Consider the following 19,210-nt stretch of genomic DNA (forward strand, 5'->3'; position numbering starts at 1 on the left):
CATGAGCTGCAAGAGGCTTGGGTGGAATGGAAAGGATCAAGGGAGCGCACGAAGACCAGATAAGACCGGATCCCCCGGGTGTCGATCCGTCCCTGACTGTGGAACTGGTAAATCCAGCTCCGTCAACACATGTGGAATGAGAGGATCCAGCTCCTCCCTCCTAAACAAGCGAAGCACCTGTGGATCATCCCCTTCCACCAGCACAGCAGAATCCACGTCATCGCCCAGGTTATCGCCCAGATCTTGAAGGGGGTACAGGGGCGCAGGGTCAGCTGACAGATCTGGCAGTGGCCCTTGGTCAGGGACCGGCCAAGGCAATGGAGCACAAGGTGCCTCCAGAGGGTCAGGCCTGGGTTTCTTTGATGGCTGAGGTAGCTGTAAATTATCATGCCATGCGAGTCCTTTCGGCCAATGCCATGACTGTGGCATACATCAACAGGCAGGGAGGAACCATATTTTCAGATCAGGCGGCTCATTTCTGTCTCACAGCCTGGCTTTTGAGAGGAAAAGGCTGAGATGGAGCAGCAGGTACTCCCAAAGTGCCTTAACCCCCTGAGAGACAGCCAGAATACAGGCCCATGTGGTTAAGCCGCGAACGCTAGGCCCACAAGTGCAGCAAGAAGTGCCGCACACCATTGACACATGGTCTGGGCCGTGTGTCGCACATCATACTTGCAGACAGGGAGCCGGTCACCCGCGTCATAGATACCTGCTACTTAGATCGCTGCCTTCTGAACGCTTAAGCTCTGCTGCTAAAAAAGGACCCACGAGGTACTTTTGCTCTTACTTCTCTCTTTTTTTTTTTTACAAAACTTTATTGGCAAGAATTAAAGTCCCAGCCCAGGTAAAAGTAATAAAAAGGATACATCCCTGCTCCTCTGGGATGCCAGCGGGACCCAAGGGTACTTCGTAAGGGTTTAGGGATCTGGACCACCTATGGAATCAGGACCGAGCCAATCATAAGAGTCACCAATCCCCTTCCTCATCTACCTCAGACCAGGAGGGATGGCCCCACCAGGACCTCACAACCCCCTGGGAGGATCCAGAAATCTTCCTGTTTTCTTTCTCCTTATTTTTCTTTCTTTCTTTTTTTTAAGTTTTCTTATTCAAACTGCATGTTTTACACTATCTACCATCTGCTGGAGACAGAGAAATACTGAGGGACTTCAGGTGGCCCACTAGGTTATGTAGCAGTAAAACTTTCTCAGTCTCCATCTGCTGGCAGGGATGCAAAACCCAGGACTCTGGACTGATCTGGGTATGTACAGGAACCTACCATTTGCTGGAGCCAGAAAATATTGAGATGTTCCTGTGTTTCACTACTCTAAGTAGTGGTAGTGATGAAGTCATCAAGGAAAACTCAATTCTCTGCCTCCATCTGCTGGTAGGGAGATATAACCCACTTGTCTTGACTGGTGTAGCAGGATGAAATGGAAAGAGAAATATTTAAGAGCTGATGGCAGACCCCTATTGGGGATGAAATCAGTTTTAAGCTTTTTTATCTGTCTATATGCTGGCAGGGAGGACATAACCTGCTTGTTTGGACTGGTCTGGTAGAGACAATAATGAAGGAAATGTTTTTAATTTTGCTGTATTGACAAGGAAAACTGGTTCCATTTGTCGACCAATTAATTCTATTTAAAAAACTGAAGGTATTCTTTGAGATACTATTTAGATACCTGATTTTTTATATTGCTTTGCTACTTTAACTGTATTTAATTATTGTTGTAAACTTGCCTTGAGCACAGACAAAATAAATAAAAATTGATGATGAAGTGCAAACTCTCTGCTGCAAAGTACTAGTGGGAAGTTAAAAATAAACTCCCTGTGTGAATAGTGCTGGTGCTGAACCCCACCCAGGCTTCACCTTTTCCCCCCACACTGGGACAAGAGCGTAGTTTTGAAAGGGGCTTTCTCTACAAGTAAACAAATCCCTTTAAAAAATGTTTCCATATTGTATTAAGTCACTCCAATAAAAAGAGAACACCTTTGTTTCTTTTTGCTGACTTTTATAGCTGCACATAGTACTTCAAGTAAAGATGAAAAAGAACATCAAATCCTCCGGCCATACTTACCTACAGCAGGTGATTTTACTGCTAGTTTTATGTTTGGAAACAGACTTCTGCTCAGGAGACCACAAACCTTGAGAAATGTAAAAAAAAAAAAAAAAGAGAGAGACATACATCAGGTAAACTCCCATCAGATTTGACAAGCACATATTTCAAGAACTTGTATGAAAAGGCAAAAAGATCTAAAACCAGGTGCTGCTAAAAAATGGCAATCCCTTCTTTCTATAGTGAAGAAGCCCCAGACTGAAATTAAGACATACTGAGGATAATTTTCAAACAGCCCATGGAGGACTAAAGTCCACATAAGTCCGCTTCGAAAATTCATGGGTTGTCATGCATGGACACATGCACAGAAAGTTATACTTTACTCGGAGCAGGTATATCATTCTTCATATATATTTATGCGAATACTTCTGAAAATCTAAAGTACGTGTACAAATCTAAAGTATGTGTTTAAATTTATGAGTCCAATTTGTAAGCTGCTTTCTGGCTTAGTCTTACAATACTGACTGTATGCTGATGATATTCAGGGGGTTATTCCATAAGCCATCTAACATAAAACAACCTTGGGATCATTAACAATCTATTTAACAGCAGTTAAGAGGTGTTAAAAGAAAGGTTAAACCTTATTTGAGCCCAGATAATTTTTGCACTGTGATACAATCATTGGTCATCTCTGGCCTTGACTATTCCAATCCAATTTATTTGGATCTCACAGCTTTTTCCATAAGAGCATTACAAGCCCTTTAAAATTCCTCTGCACATATACTGACAGTTTCTGGCAGTTATGACCATATTTCACTAATCCTATATGTTTTACACTGATTTCCTTTTGAGCAGCATGTAAAAGTTAAGATTTTGTGTCTAATCCGTGTAAATGTAATCCATTAGTTTGTTGTTGAGACTCTACAGACCTTCTAGAAATTTTAGGATAGCTGGTTAATGCCTACTTGATGTACCTGAGGGAATTTAGTAAAACTAACAGAATCCAGGGAGAGGCTGTTTGCGGTAGCAGGCCCATTGCTTTGGGATGAACTACTCAAGCCTTTGCGTAAAGAGCCATGTTTTAAGAAATTCAAAAAAAGTTTTAAAACACATCTGTTTCAGAGAGCATTTGACCTTCCTTAAGTCATAAAGATTGTACTGTAAGGCTAACAAGTATTGTCGTTTCTTTCTAAGCTATAGAGAGCACATTTTTAGGATAACAAGTAAAGCGGGATGTCATTTTTTCTTGATATCTGCTATTTTGGTCTGGTATGTTAATTTTACATTGTTTTATCTTTATCTGCTATATATTTTATGAATAATATATACGATATGTAAGCAGCTTAGAATAATAAAGATAATGTGGCACACAAATGTTTTAAATAAATAAATCCTTTCCCACCCCTGCAAGGCCTGAGGATAATTTTCAAAGCCATTTGCACAAATAAAACTGCATTTTCCCCGCTGAAACAGTCTTTTTGAAAATTTTCCTGTTATGCGTGCCGTACACGGCAGACCCGCAGCACGTCCCTTCACCTTTCCACAGGGACTCCAGCCTCTGGTTCCTCCTCGCTAGCGGCGGTGGGCCGCCAGCTCCATTCTCAGGCCTCCCCCAGTGCCTCCGCTCTGCCACAGTCCCCAGCATTCCTGGTCCTGCTGCCACTGCTCGTCGGGCCTCTCCGCATGGCCCGTAAAGAGACGCTACTACCCGCGCCACGACTGTCTCTTGTGTGCATGCACGCGCATCGCTGATCCTTAAGTAGAGACCGCAGCGGGAACCTATTCATAGTATTTAAGCTCAGGCTCTGCTCCATAGCGTTGCCTTTGCAACAGGTCTCCTCGCTGGTCGACTACTCATTGCTACTAAGAGATTCATCTCTTCCCTGCGTTCCTGTTCCTCGTTGTTCCTGGTTCCTGTTTCCTTGTTCCTGCCCTGCTTATGCTTCGGATTGACTACACAGACTTTGACTCTGCTTCGCCCAACTACGCTACAGCCTATCTCCAGATCCAGACCTTTGTTTAGTCCGACTACGCTATTGACTATCTCCATGATCAGACCTCAGCCTTGCTTGCCACTGCCTCTGGATCGCCACCAGCCCTCACTCAAGCCTACCATTGGACACCTCTTCTGCCTACTCCCTGGACGTGGATTCATCAGGCTTCGGCCTACCTTGCTCAAGCGCCCTCTGTTTGCCTTTGTTCCATTGGCGCCCGAGTTTCCAGGACATTATCCAGTCCGGAGTAGGACTGCACCATCTCTCGCCTGCTGTCTCTGGGCTGAATCAACTACTCCTGCAACTATATACAGAGGCCCACCTAAGTCCTGCCGGCCCCGGCACCCAAAAGCTCAACCCGCAGGTAACAAGGGCTGGTATAGGTGAAGCTCCAGCGGCCTCTGCCTATCAGCCCACTCCACCTGCCGACGGTGGGGACCCGTAGGTTCTTACCTACGGGTTGCGTCAACCCCACCTTGGCCCAAGGGTCCACCTCCGACGCAAAAGGTTGCAAAGGCCATGGACTCGGTGGAGCCGCGTGCCCTCCAGGCCATCCCAGGCCTGGCATCCAAGGTTCAACAACAGCAGCAGTTTCTTGAAGCATTGGCCTCCTCCATGGATCGTCTTCATGCCCAGCTTGATGCCCTCACCAATAATCCAGTTTCTATCCTGGCTCCTCCTCATCCACAGCCATCACCATCGTTGCCTCAAGCCTTGTTGGCCCTACCAGCGTCCCCATGCTTCAACAGTGACTCCAGACTCTGTAGAGGGTTCATTAACCAATGCTATATGCAATTCGCTCTGCAGTCCTCCATCTTCCAGGACAAATTGACCAAAGTCACCTTCATCTTATCTCGTCTTGAAGGGAAGGCGCTGGCTTGGGCTTCCCCCCTGTGGGAACGCTCAGACTCCCTTCTAAGGGAGTTGTCTCAGTTTGTGGCTGTGTTTCGATGGACCTTCGATGATCCCAGGCGGCATGCCGATGCAAGCACCAGCTTATTACATCTTCGTCAAGGTCAAAGAAGTCTCTTCGACTATATCATCGAGTTTCGGACTTTGGCTTCCGAGCTCGCCTGTGAGCTATCTACCTGGATGGACTTTCCTCACAGCTGAAGGATGAGCTGGCTGCAAGGGAGCTCCCTTCCTCTCTCGAGGATCTTATAGAGTTGACAGGCCGAATCAACCACCGTCTCCAAGAGCGTCATCAGGAGAGTCGGATGCCCAAGAAGCCCTCTCGGGTTCAGTCCCATTTGCCACCGACCACCCACCCTGTCCCAAGCAGAGTCACTACTGTGGCTAAGACGGAAGAGCCCATGCAGTTGGGTTGTGGGCGGCTGACACCGGAAGAGTGCTTCTGGCGGAGACAAACTGTGTCTGTATTGTAGAGCACCTGGCCACCATCTACAGACCTATCCTATCTGGGAAACTTCCCGGCCTAGGTTCGGTAGGGGTCCTGAACTTGGGCACAACTTCTCCGGCCCCTCAATTATCTGTACCGGTCACCTTGATCTGGGATTCCCAGTCCTTTTCAGTTCTTGCTCTGGTGGATTCCGGAGCAGGAGGTAATTTCATTCTCAAGGATCTTGTCCAGCTCCTTGGTATAAAGACCCGTTCGCTTGAGACCTCCTTGTGTATAGCATCTATTTATGGAGATCCGTTACCTGGCCGAATCTTCCTTTCCATGCAACCTGTCCAGCTGCGCACCGGCGCCCTACATACAGAAGAACTTGAACTGTTAGTATAGGAGAAATCCATCCATCCGGTAGTCCTCGGACTCCCCTGGCTACAAAAGCATTCTCCCCAATTTAATTGGGGCTCATTGCAACTGGTGGAGTGGGGTCCTGTCTGCCACCAGTCCTGTCTCCAGAAAGTAGTTCCGCCATCCATGGTTCCTTTGGCTGTCACTTCTTCTGGCATACACGCTCCTTACGCAGATTTCGAAGATGTGTTTTCCAAGGAAAAAGAGACCTTCTTCCACATCTTCGAAGATTTGATTGTCCTATTAATCTCCTTCCAGGGACCATGCCTCCTCAAGGACATACCTACCCTCTGTCTCTACCCGAGACGAGGACCATGACGGAGTACATCCAAGAAAACCTTGCGAAGTGATTCATCCACCCCTCTACCTCTCCTGCTAGGGCGGGATTCTTTTTTGTGACCAAGAAAGATGGATCACTTAGGCCGTGTATTGACTACCACGGCCTAAACGCCATCACCCGTAAAGACAAGTATCCTCTGTCACTAATCTCAGAATTATTTGATCATCTTCAGAAAGCATCTATATTCATAAAATTGGACCTATGCGAGGCATATAACCAGGTACGGATCCACCCCGACGACATTTGGAAAACTGCCTTTAACACCCGGGATGGGCACTACGAATACCTGGTGATGCCTTTCGGCCTCTGTAACACGCCCGCAGTCTTCCAACGAATGATAAACGAAATTTTCAGAGATTTGATGTATACCAATGTTGTGGCCTACTTGGACGATATCCTTGTCTTTTCTAAAGATCTGGTCACACACTGCACTGATGTCCGTAGTGTCCTCCAACGCCTTCGCAAGAACCACTTGTTTACAAAATTGGACAAATGCTTGTTCGAGAAATCCAGCCTGCCTTTCCTCGGATACATTATCTCCCAACAAGGATTTTCCATGGACCCAGCTAAGTTAAAAGGAATCCAGGATTGGCCACAATCCGTGGGTCTTAAAGCTATCCTGGGGTTTCTAAACTACTATCACCATTTCATCCCACATTACTCTACTCTGGCTGCTCCTTTGACAGCGCTAACTCGTAACGATCAAGATACTCAAAATTGGACTCCAGAGGAATTCACAGCCTTCCACCGCCTCAAAGAAGCCTTCCAGGCAGGGTCTTTCTTACATCATCTTGACCCGAACCGTCCATTTCAAGTGGAAGTGGACGCCTCCTAAACTGGAGATGATGCGATCCTGAGCCAATGCACTGCTTCCAGGACTACAGTCCCGTGCTCATTCTACTCCCATAAATTCTCATCTGCGGAGCAGAACTACAGCACAGATCGTGAGTTACATGCCATAAAATTGGCCCTCGAAGAATGGCGCCCGTGGCTAGAGGGTGAGCAACATAAGTTCACTGTGTTCACCGATCATAAGAACCTGGAACATCTGAGCCAGGCCCAACGTCTCAACGCTCGACAAGCTCAATGGGCTCTGTTCTTTTTCCAGGTTCAATTTTCGTTACCATCCAGCCAATAAAAACCTCCGGGCAGATGCCCTATCACGCTCTTTAGAGCCTGAAGACACTTCAGAGGAACCCAGCCATATAATAGACCCAGCCTGTATCTGTTTGTCTGCTACTCACCCAGTCCCTGCTGGGAAGACTGTCATGCCCCGAAGACTCCGAGATAGAGTTCTCCGCTGGGCGCATGATTCTAAGTTCACCTGTCATCCAGGATGAGCACGAACCTTGGCACTGCTCCAATGGTTCTTCTGGTGGCCTACTATGGTCTCTGACGCTAAAGCATACGTCAAATCCTTTAACACTTGTGCACAGCACAAGCCCCCAGTCGGTCGACCCTGGGGTCTCCTGCAACCACTTCCAGCTCCCGAGGAACCGTGGACCCACCTGTCTATGGATTTCATCATGGGTTTGCCTCCATCGAAGGGTCACACAGTAATATGGATAACCATAGACCAATTTTCAAAAATGGCCCATTTCGTCCCTCTACCGGGCCTACCATCCACTCCAGAGTTTGCACGCCTATTTTTTCACCATATCTTTAGATTGCATGGCCTACCCAAGGACATTGTCTCAGACAGAGGTCCACCATTCGTTCCTAGATACTGGCACGCTCTTTGTCGAAAATTTGGTATTAATATCAGTTTAGCAGCTGCCTATCATCCCCAAGCTAACGGACAAGCCGAGCGAATGAATCGCTCCTTGAAAGCCTTCCTGCGCGCTTACATCAATGACCGCCAAGACAATTGGTCCGAACTATTGTCCTGGGCAGAGTTTTCTCACAACTCCCACATCGCCACTGCTACAGGCACGTCACCGTTCCCTATCATCTATGGAATACAACCACGACCACCGCTGCCCATACCTTTATAGGAGCAGACGAATCTTCGCTTACGTCAAGCCACTTCCCGGGCTAAGAGAACTGCTCACAGTCACAGACGCTCGGCTCCTGAATTCCTCCCTGGCCAGAAAGTCTGGTTAAGAACTCGGTATATCAGACTCAGAATACCTTCCCAAAGGTTCGCTCCAAGGTACATTGGACCTTTTACGGTCACCCGGCGCATTGGACCCATTACATACCAGCTTCGGCTGCCTCCTATACTGGGAATACATAATACGTTCCACGTATCTCTCTTAAAACCTGTGGTCCTATCCTGGCCTGCCCGAAAGGCTCCTGAACCACCTCCACTCGTGGCTGAAACTGACACGACGTACAAGGTACATGAAGTCCTCAATGTCCGCCGTAGGGGCCGCCGGTGGGAATACCTCCTTTCTTGGGAGGGTTATGGACCCAAAGAAAATTCTTGGGAACCAGCTCAGAACATCCTGGACAAAATCCTCCTCCTGAACTATCATTGTGCCCCGGGCAAACCCAGACCTCCAAGAGGGGGGGCGTATGGGGGGGTACTGTTACACTTGCCGTCCGTGGCAGACCCATGGCACAGCCCCCTCACCTTTCCACCGGGACTCCAGCCTCTGGTTCCTCCTCGCTGGTGGCAGTGGACCACCAGCTCCATCCTCGGGCCTCCCCCAGTGCCTCCAGCTCTGCCACAGTCCCCGGCGTTCTCGGTCCTGCTCCCACTGCTCGTCGGGTCTCTCCGCGTGGCCCGCGGAGAGACGCCACTACTCGCACCGCGCCCCTCCCTAGGCGCGCGCGCATCACTGATCCTTAAGTTGGCCCACGGCGGGAACCTAGCCGCGGCCCCAGATGATGACGTCAACCTATTCATAGTATTTAAGCTCAGGCTCTGCTCCATAGCGTTGCATTTGCAACAGGTCTCCTCGCTGATAGAGTACTCGCTGCAACTAAGATTCGTCTCTTCCCTGTGTTCCTGTTCCTCATTGTTCTTGGTTCCTGTTTCCTTGTTCCTGCCCTGCTTATGCTTCGGAATAACTACATGGACTTTGACTCTGCCTCACCTGACTACGCCATAGCCTATCTCCAGAACCTGACCTTTGCTTTGTCCGACTATACTACTGACTATCTCCGTGATAGGAAAATTGATTCTTCCCTGCTAATTTTCGTTCCTGTAGTACCATTGATCAGTCCAGGACAGCTGGGTTTTGCCTCCCCTCCAGCTGATGGAGACAGAAAAAGACTTTGAACTCTGTCCCATACCCCTGAGGTGCCACCTAGTGTCTGTCAGTATTATACTGTACCCAAGCAGAAGTTATATAAACCATAACAGCAACCAGAAAACCACTTCCCCCTGAAGAGCAGAGGAAATGAAAACACCTGAAACTTCATGAATGAACGAAAACATGGGGGTAAGTCAGTAAAACTTGCAGAAAAATTGATCAGCTACCAGCCGAGCGGACTCTCCTTTTTCCCCCCTGGGCGGGCGTCTGGACTAATCCGTGGTACTTCAGGAACGAAAATTAGCAGGTAAGAACCAATTTTCCTTTCCCTGTACGTACCCAGATCAGTCCAGGATAGCTGGGATGTACCAAAGCTGTCCTAACCAGTTGGGACTGAGAAAGTTCCGCTTGGAGTACACTAGCTCCAAAAGAACCAGGCTCTGGGGCCCGGACATCCAGTCAATAATGTCTGGCAAAGGTATGCAGAGACTGCCAGGTAGCCGCTCTGCAAATTCCTGTGGCGACACCTGCTGACATTCAGCCCAAGAAGCCACCTGTGACCAAATAGAGTGAGCCTTAAGACCAGATGGAATCGGGCGACCCTGAACCAGGTAAGCCGACACTATAGCCTCCTTCAACCAGCATGCGTTGGTGGCCCTGGAAGCCTTCTGCCCCTTTCTGGGTCCACTCCACAGCACAAAAAGATGATCCGAGAGCCGGAAGCTGTTGGTCACCTCCAAGTAACACAACAACACTCTCTTCTCGTCCAACTTCCGCAAATCCTTAGACTCTGCAGAGGAAGAATTTAAACCCGCGAAGGAAGGGAGTTCCACGGACTGGTTCAAATGAAAAGAGGATACGACCTTCGGAAGAAAGGAGGGAACTGTTCTCAAGGAAACTCCTGCCTCAGAAATCCTGAAGTAAGGTTCCCTGCAGGATAAGGCCTGTAGTTCAGACACCCACCTCGAGGATGAAATAGCCACCAGAAAAACTGTCTTCAAGGTCAAATCCTTCAGGGTCACTCGCTTCAAAGGCTCAAAAGGGGCATTACAAAGTGCCCTCAGCACCAAATTCAACTTCCACGAGGGACAAGGGCTCTTAACCGGAGGATGTAGATGCTTAGCTCCTCTTAAAAAACGTGCCACGTCCGATGAGAGGCTAAAGCAACCCCTTGCACCTTTCCTCGAAAACAGCCAAGGGCCGCCACCTGCACCCGCAGAGAATTGAAGGCCAATCCTTTGGCTAAGCCTGCCTGTAAGAAATCCAGGACCTCCGGAATTGACGCCCTGGACGGCTGTACGTTGTGGTCTATGCACCAGGACTCAAACACTTCCCAAACTCTAAGGAACGCCACAGAGGTCGAAGTTTTACGGGAATGTAAGAGCGTGGTCACCACCGCATTCGAGTAACCCTTATTCCTCACCCTACACCTCTCATAAGCCATGCCGCTAGACGATCTGCCTCTGCGAAATAAATGGGGCCCTGATGCAATAGAGTCGGAGACGGACGAAACCTCAGAAGACGTTCACAAAGGTCCGCAAACCACAGGCACCTCGGCCACTCCGGAGCCACCAGAATCACCCTGCCGGCGTGCCTCTCAATGCGAAGTAGAACGTTTCCAACCAACGGCCACGGTGGAAACACATATAACAGAATGTCTTTTGGCCAGGGGAGAACCAGCGCATCTACCCCTTCTGCCCCCGGTTCCTGCCGCCTGCTGAAGAACCGGGGAGCCTTGGCATTGTTGTATGTCGCCATAAGATCCATGGCCGGCCTGGACCACCGGTCGCACAGGAGATGAAAGGCATCGGAGAGTTCCCTCTCCCCCGGATCCAACTGGTGACGGCTGAGAAAATCCGCCTGGACATTGGCCACTCCGGCTATGTGAGAGGCCGCTATCCGGTAAAGATGCTGTTCTGCCCAGTGGAACAAGAGCTGAGCCTCCGACGCCACAGGACAACTCCTGGTTCCGCCCTGACGATTGATGTAGGCCACCGTTGTCGCATTGTCGGAGAGCACCCTCACCAACCTGCCCTCCACCATCGGAAGGGGGGCTTGGAGCGCCAACCGAACTGCCTTGGTTTCCAAGCGATTGATCGACCAGGAGGCTTCCGTCCTGGTCCACTGGCCCTGGACCACCGTACCTCGTCAAACCGCTCCCCACCTGGAGAGACTGGCATCTGTGGTCACTACGAACCAACAGGGAATCTCCAAATCCACCCCCTGGCGCAAATTGTGCCGCGAAAGCCACCCAGCAGACTGGAACACGCCACCTCCGTCAGGGGCAGTACAAGATGGAAACGCTGCGAAAGATGATTCCATCGGGTGAGCAAGGCTGATTGAAGAGGCCTCATATGCGCAAAGGCCCATGGTACAAGATCTATTGTAGAAGCCATTGAACCCAGGACCTGCAAGTAATCTCAGACCCTGGGTTGAGGAAGAGAGCGCAAGGACTCCACCTGTGACGTGAGCTTGGAAATTCTCTCTTCAGTGAGAAAAACCTTTCCCAAGACCATGTCGAAGCGAGCCCCCAGAAACTCAAGTCTGTGAGGGAATCAGATGACTCTTCTCGGGGTTGACCACACATCCCAATGAGTCCAACATCCAGAGCACCTGCGCCACTGCGGCTTTTCATAGGCTTTCTGACTTTGCTTGAATCAGCCAATTGTCCAGGTAGGGATGTACCAGTATCCGTTCCCGTCGTAAGGCGGCCGTGACCACAACCATCACCTTGTTGAAGACCCTGGGCGCTGTCACCAGCCTGAAAAGGAGGGCGCAGAATTGATAATGGTGCCCGAGGATCGCAAACCGCAGATATTTCTGATGGTCCAAGCGTATCGGTATGTGCAGGTACGTTTCCGTCAGGTCCAGCAACGCCAAGAACTCTCCCCTGTGCACCGACGCTATGAAGGAGCGAAGAGTTTCCATTCGGAACCGGGGAATCTTCAGGGCGTGAGTCACCCGCTTCAGATCGAGGATGGGACGGAAGGTACCCTCCTTCTTTGGTACCACGAAGTAGATGGAGTAGCGCCCACGTCTTAGCTGCCCTTCAGGCACTGGAACTATGGCACCAAGATCTTGCAGGCGTTGCAGAGTGTCTCGCACCGCCCTGCTCTTTAGGCGGTACGCACAAGGGGACACTATGTAATGCTCCTTGATCGGCCGAGCAAAATCTAACGCTTAGCCGTGTTCTACGATGCTTAGGACCCATTGGTCGGAGGTCAATGTGGCCCGCGCCTCCTGGAAAAGGGACAACCTTCCCCCAATCCTTGGAACGGAAGGGTGGACCGACCTCACTTCATTGCACGGTCTTGGAGCACCCATGGGACTGCATAGCACCGTCCCTGGCAGGTCGGCGGCCTCAAAAGGACTGGTTCCAAGAAGCTTGAGGCCGGTGCCCTGGCGAAAAGATGACCCGGTGGACCGTGAGGAGCGGAAACGATGATTCCCCCGGAATCTTGCCTGCTGAGGAAAAGAACCTCTGGATCGAGGCCTATCTTCTGGCAACCTGTGGACCTTATTCTCTCCCAGAGACTTGATCATGTCCTCCAGCTATTGCCCAAAAAGGAGCTTCCCCTTGAATGGTAAAGAACTCAGCTGCACTTGAGAGGAAGAATCCGCAGACCAGTTCCTGAGCCAGAGGAGCCTGCGGGCGGACATTGCAGAAACCATTGTCCTGCCCGCCGTTCTCAGAAGATCATACAGGGCATCGGCGCTGTATGCCACTGCTGCTTCTAGACGGCTAGCCCGCAGGACTGCCGTGCCGGAAAGGGAAGCCTCTTCCTGCCAATCCTGAATCCAGCGAAGTCAAGCCCTCTGCGCAAAACTGCTGCACATAGCCGCCCTGACTCCAAGGGCCGAAACCTCGAAAATCTTCTTTAGTTGCAGCTCCAGTTTACGATCCTGCAAGTCCTTCAACGCAGTGCCCCCCGTAACAGGAATGATGGTCCCTTTAGTGACCACCAAGACCGCGGCATTCACCTTGGGAATCCAGAGGAGATCCAAGGCGTCCTCCGGAAGCGAGTACAATTTGTCCATAGCTCGTCCCATCTTCAAGCCAAGATCTGGACTGTCCCACTCCTTAAACAAGAGATCCGCTACTGACATATGAAAAGGAAAGGATCGAGCCGAACCCCGGAGGCCCACCATGACCAGATCCATAGCCCCAAATCTGGAATCCTCAGGCAGGACTTCAATAGCAAGCTCCTCCAAAATGACCGGTATCAGAGGACCCAGCTCATCCCTCCAGAACAGCCGCACCACCTTTGGATCATCGCCCTCCACTGCTGGGACACCACCCGTTTTGGCTGGCTGCGGGTTCTGATCCGGATCTTCATCCTGCCCCTCCCCCGGGGCCGACGAAGGCGAATGATCCTCATCCGACGTGTCCGTTTGCGAAGACTCCGCCGGCAAGGACTGAGACTGGAGAGGGCGCTTCGCCTTGGGATCATCACTGCCCCCTGACCTGGAGCATTTTTGCGAAGTGGATCCTCTCCCCGCTTCCGTGGATGCAGTGGACGTCCAGGGCAATTTGGAGCGAGATCTCTTATCCGTCCTGCGTGCCCGAAAGAACTTGTGCAGCATCCTGACAAATTCGGAGAACAAAGAAGAAGACCCATCTGAATCATGTTCCCGCTCCTCCTCAGAGAAATCATCCCAGGCATCCGGAACTGCGCCCCCTCCAGGGGCAGCCGGCCTCGGGGAAAGCGGTGGAGGAGATGACCCCTCTCCCAACACCTCCAGGGCTGCTCTCTCTTGATCCCTCATAGTTTTTAATAAAGCCTCCGATCCTGCACTAAGGAGAAAGGGATCAGAGTCCTGCCACCTCCGATCGGGCCTCCCAGGCTCCCGACGCGGCCTGGCCATGTCTTTATCAGCCTTGTTCTGATTCCCCTGCGATGGACCTTCTCCGCCTGACAAACAGGCTGTGCAGACCCCAGCATGGGAAATCCACGCTTGCGCACTGCCACAGGCAGAGCAGGCCGCACCACAAGGCATATCCCCGTCCTCTATTTTGGCTCTCCCCAAAAAAAGAACTGTGATAACTGGACAGATTTCCCGGTCAAAAAACGGGCCGGGAAAGCAGCGAAAATTGACGAAAATGCGGCGAAAACGGAGCGGACGTTCGGCCGGAGAGCCCCAAACACCAAAAACACAATTTAATATTTTATTTATTTTTTAACCTGGCTGAAGACAGGCTGGCTGAGGGTGAGTGAGCCGGGACCCCTGGTATCACCCCTCGCCGCAGCAGTTTCAGGGTTCCCAACCCTCTGCTCTCCAGCCTCGAATACCAGGGGGGAAGGTCCCACCAGGACCTGCCAACCCCCTGGGAGGCTACTCACAACTGTCTGTTTACTATTCTAACAAATCTTTTTTTTTTTTTTTTAATTTAAAGGGACCCTTCAACTAAACTTCCCTTGTAAAATCAAGCGCTAAGAAACTAAAGTCAGACCAAATCCAACCCTAAACTCAGCACCTCTATCAGACACTAGGTTTTGCACCTCTGCCATCTGCTGGAGACAGAAAAATACTGACAGATACTAGATGGCACCTCAGGGGTATAGGACAGAGTCCGCGAAGTCTTTTTCTGTCTCCATCTGCTGGAGGGGAGGCAAAACCCAGCTGTCCTGGACTGATCCGGGTACATACAGGGAACAGACCTCAGCTTTGCTTGACTACGCTATTGACTATCACCGTGATAAGACCTCAGCCTTGCTTGCCACTGCCTCTGGATCGCCCCAGCCCTGACTCAAGCCTATCATTGGACGCCTCTTCTGCCTACTCCCTGGACGTGGATTCATCAGGCTTCGGCCTACCTTTGCTCGAGTGCCCTCTGTCTGCCTTTGTTCCATTAGCACCCGAGTTTCCAGGACATTATCCAGTCCAGAATAGGACTGCACCATCTCTCGCCTGCTGTCTCTGGGCTGAACCAACTTCTCCTGCAACTATATACAGAGGCCCACCTAAGTCCTGCTGGTCCCGGCACCCAAAGGCTCAACCCGCGGTGAACGAGGGCTGGTATAGGTTAAGCTCCAGCGGCCTCTGCCTATCAGCCCACTCCACCTGCCGATGGTGGGGCCCCGTAGGTCCTTACCTATGGGTTGCGTCAACCCCTCCTCGGCCCAGGGTCCACCTCCGACGCAACATTCCCACCCTCTGAGTAAAAATATGCATATTATTGCACAACACATATACTTTCAATCACATACTATGGAGATGTTCCTAAGACTGCTATTAGGTGGAGGGACAGCAGGGTGCATAGTTTTGCATTTTCAAAACTACACGTATTGTTTTGGTCAGAAAATGTATCCACAGAAAAAAGCAGGTGCAAATCTCTGTGGGTATTTTTCCTGTGGCAATATTCAAAGCAAAACGGAACAGGTCTGTTGCGGTCCTGGCCACGAGCACCGCGGCCAGGCCCTTACCTCTTGATTCCCTGATCCAATTCCTGACGTCAGACGCCACAGCCTTGATAAGCCAGCCGCGGCCATCCAACCTTTGCCTTGCAACGGGTTAGCATTCTGGTTTCTTGTTGCGTTGCGCCCCAGAGTGACCTGCTTGGCTACGTCGCTCCGTTCCTGCTACAGTACCTGCTTGGTTCCTGCCTGCCTGTTACAGTACCTGCTTGGTTCCTGCCTGCTTTCTACAGTACCTGCTTGGTTCCTGCCCGCCTGCTACAGTTCCTGCCTGGTTCCAGTATCCGAGTCCTGCTACAGTTCCTGCCTGGTTCCAGTACCCGAGCCTGCTACAGTTCCTCCTGGTTCCAGTACCTGAGTCTTGCTACAGTTCCTGCCTGGTTCCAGAACCCGTACCCAGTTACAGTGTCACTGCTGTCCTAGTCTGGTTCCAGTTACCTGTCCTGATCCACAACCCGCCTAAGTCCCAGCGGCCGGGCCCCTACAGGCTCCTCCCGGGGGGGCTTCGGCTTCCAAGGGTGAAGCCACCTAAGTCCCAGCGGTTGGGCTCCTATGGGCTCCTCCCGGGGGAGCACCAGCTTCCAGGGTGAAGAGCATCTACGTCCCGCCTGAACATCTGCCTCCCGGCCCTCTGTTCATCAGAGACATTGTCCAGCTTTTCCTAGTCTCCAGCAGGTTGGCCCAAGGGTCCACTAAACTGAGACTCCCACAACAATGTCAATTATTTTTGCAAACCCTGTGGGTAAAAATTACCTGCGGTAATTGCAACAATGTGGCAGTTTAACTATTACCCTTACTGGGTATGTTTAATACTCTATGATAAAGAGAGAACACTAAGAGTGGAATAAGAGTGAGCTGGAATTAAAGGCAAGTCTTTCCTGAAATCCACTGCTTGTCCTTATTCAAGAAATGTGCCCTACTCTTCAGCAGATAAGCGTGTAATTTTTTATTGTCTATATTAGCGGTACTAAAAGGTGCCAGCACATTGCCTTGGTTCTGGCATTTGGAAAGGAACATACCGACATCGCTGGAGGAGCAGGATGCCAGCTGGTGAGTCATAGGGTTGTATGCAACACACTGTATTGAATCATTATGTCTGGAAAAGAAAAAAGTCTTTTCATCACAAGGCACTAAAATACAAAATAATTCTATGTTTTCAGATGCAGAGAAGGAGAAAAAGAGGTATGGAAAGAAAATGGGATAGTCACATACGTGTACTTCAGAATGCCTTCTAGCTTGGAAGTCCAAATGATGACACTTTTGTCTGCCGATCCAGATGCAAAACGTTTGCCTGTGAATTTATCATGGGAAAGAAATATATTTTTAGTTAACACTGTGTACTGTTGCTGAAGCATTGACTCTTTGTTATTTCTTCCTTTATTGTTTTTTTGTTTTATTGTGTGCTGTTCACCATCATTAAAAAGTGCAATAAAATAATGTAATTAAGAAATGTTCCATTGTTCCTATATTAGAATAATAAATATCATTAATAATACATTCGCTCTTTTTAGGCAATTTTCAAACTCCCCACACATGTGCAAAGTCCGCGAGGACTTTTTATCTGTTCACTTTGCACCAATTTTCAAAGTGAAACCTTTGCCTTTGAAAACAGCCTAAGAAAAACTACTTGCACAACTTTGCAAGCCTCTATCCAACCCCACCTCAGGAAATACTGCTCTTTTAGTGAGGGTAAAACCACATGTGTAGTGCCACTATGTACTTAATTTTACTCACACATAGGGTGGGCAATTTTCAAAGACCCCCATTTCCAAAGGTAAATGGCCATTTCCCTGCAGAAACGAAAATTGCCTTCCCTAAGATAAACTGATTATTTGAATACACAGAGGGATACCGGAAGGAAAACCTGTGTGACAAGGTGGATGATTGTGTCAGCGTTAGCTCAGAGAATAAATACCAGGTATCATGTTTGCTGAGCATTTTGATTTTGTACCCTGAGCAGCAGCATTTGAGAAACAGAAAGGAAAACTGAAGACATTTATTCCTCAATATAGAGGAAAAACAGATGCCATTGGACTGTTGAAAAGACGTATTTGTTCTGCTGTCAGATTTATAAAACAAATAGTTTTCAATCCAAAAAAGACCAACATATTCATAACTTAATTTAAAACAGGCTGATCATACTGGGCCCAGGTTAATATTCTACTAATGTCTGTGCTCTAATATAGAACTTTTCACTGATGGGCTTTACAGTTATAATTCCTACCCTTTGATTTCACTTGAAAGACCGAATTTCCCCAGACATCTGGGACAGAACTATCAGAGAGCAAAGCTCCCTTCTAGGACACAGGGGAAGGTATTCACCCTGCCCATGGTTCTTGCAAGCTTTTACTGCAGGTCTGCAAGCTGACTTCCAAAGAGGAACTCCCCGTGGTCTAGCAGGGGAGTGCGGGTACTGAGGCCTTAACCCAGTCCACTTTTAACATGAGGTAAATTTCAAACCATCTGTACCTGAGTAAAAACTTCTGACTAGTTCCCCCCAATATGCAATAAAACCACAATGAAAGATGACAAAAAGAATCTCAGAGTTGTGTTAACAACAGGAACAACATTATAAGTGCTACCGAATAAAAAAAAGAAAAACATACTTTTTGATGGAATAAAGCAAACATGTTATTTACCATCCTTAGCATAAGCCACACAATATACTGTGTCCTTGTGTCCCTTCAGTGGCTGAATTAAGGTTCCATCTGATGTGTCATAAACCTGAAAAGGAGAGGTGTGACTATTTGTTAGCATTACTGTGCCAACATTAAAAGTAGAAATCTAGAATAAAACCCCAAAAAGCGCAATTTAGAATGCCAGGTCAGAAATCATGCCTTTGACTAGATAGAGCAGCATGCACTGATTGATTCAAAATGATTATAGTATCATACCAAATAATGTCTTTTAGCCATCACAGCCAATAGTTGAAACTCCTAAAAACAAATTTAAAATCATTGGGGCCAATATTCAGCCACTATCTAGATGCACAAGGTAGCTGGATAAAATTAGCGGCATGGCTGATAAGTTTGTCCAGCTGACTTTAGGACAGCTGAATAGCTGTCCGAGATTTATCCAGTTAACTAAGCTGGATAACGCTGAATATCGCTATTTATCTAGCTATGGGCCTTATTTCCTAAGCATTTTTCCCATAGACAAAGAATAGGAGAAAAACCCTTAGTAAATCAGGCCCTATGTAGGAGGGACAAATGGTACTGCACTGCAATGCCCCCATTCTGCCCCTCATTTAGCTGGCTAATGGGTAAATTTTCAAAACCCAGCGTGCACAAATACCGGGAGATACACGCGTGGCAGGGCCAAATGCATTTTCAAAACAGCCCAGCCATGCATCTATCTCCCAGTAGGTGTGGAAGTGCCAGGTTGTTGAAAAGGGGCAGGCCAGGGGCAGAGTGACGGGCCGGCCAGGACAGCATCATTTTGCGCGTC

General features: G+C 49.2%; 1 protein-coding gene across 3 annotated transcripts in view; it reads right to left on the reverse strand.

Moving 5' to 3' along the window:
* IFT122 (intraflagellar transport 122) overlaps positions 1 to 19,210 on the reverse strand; it is a 335,375-nt gene that overhangs the window by 280,348 nt on the left and 35,817 nt on the right. For 2 of the 3 annotated variants that reach the window (XM_029601417.1, XM_029601416.1), the window contains exons 3-6: positions 18,403 to 18,487; positions 16,976 to 17,054; positions 16,783 to 16,859; positions 2,076 to 2,142 (exon numbers count right to left, since the gene is read on the reverse strand). In XM_029601417.1, the coding sequence (XP_029457277.1) occupies positions 2,076 to 2,142; positions 16,783 to 16,859; positions 16,976 to 17,054; positions 18,403 to 18,487 (308 nt within the window). Of the gene's footprint in view, positions 1 to 2,075; positions 2,143 to 16,782; positions 16,875 to 16,975; positions 17,055 to 18,402; positions 18,488 to 19,210 lie in introns of those variants that run through there. The other variant, XM_029601414.1, reaches the window with a different exon arrangement.

Source organism: Rhinatrema bivittatum, chromosome 4, assembly GCF_901001135.1.
Source record: "Rhinatrema bivittatum chromosome 4, aRhiBiv1.1, whole genome shotgun sequence".
NCBI classification, from domain to species: Eukaryota; Metazoa; Chordata; class Amphibia; order Gymnophiona; family Rhinatrematidae; genus Rhinatrema; species Rhinatrema bivittatum.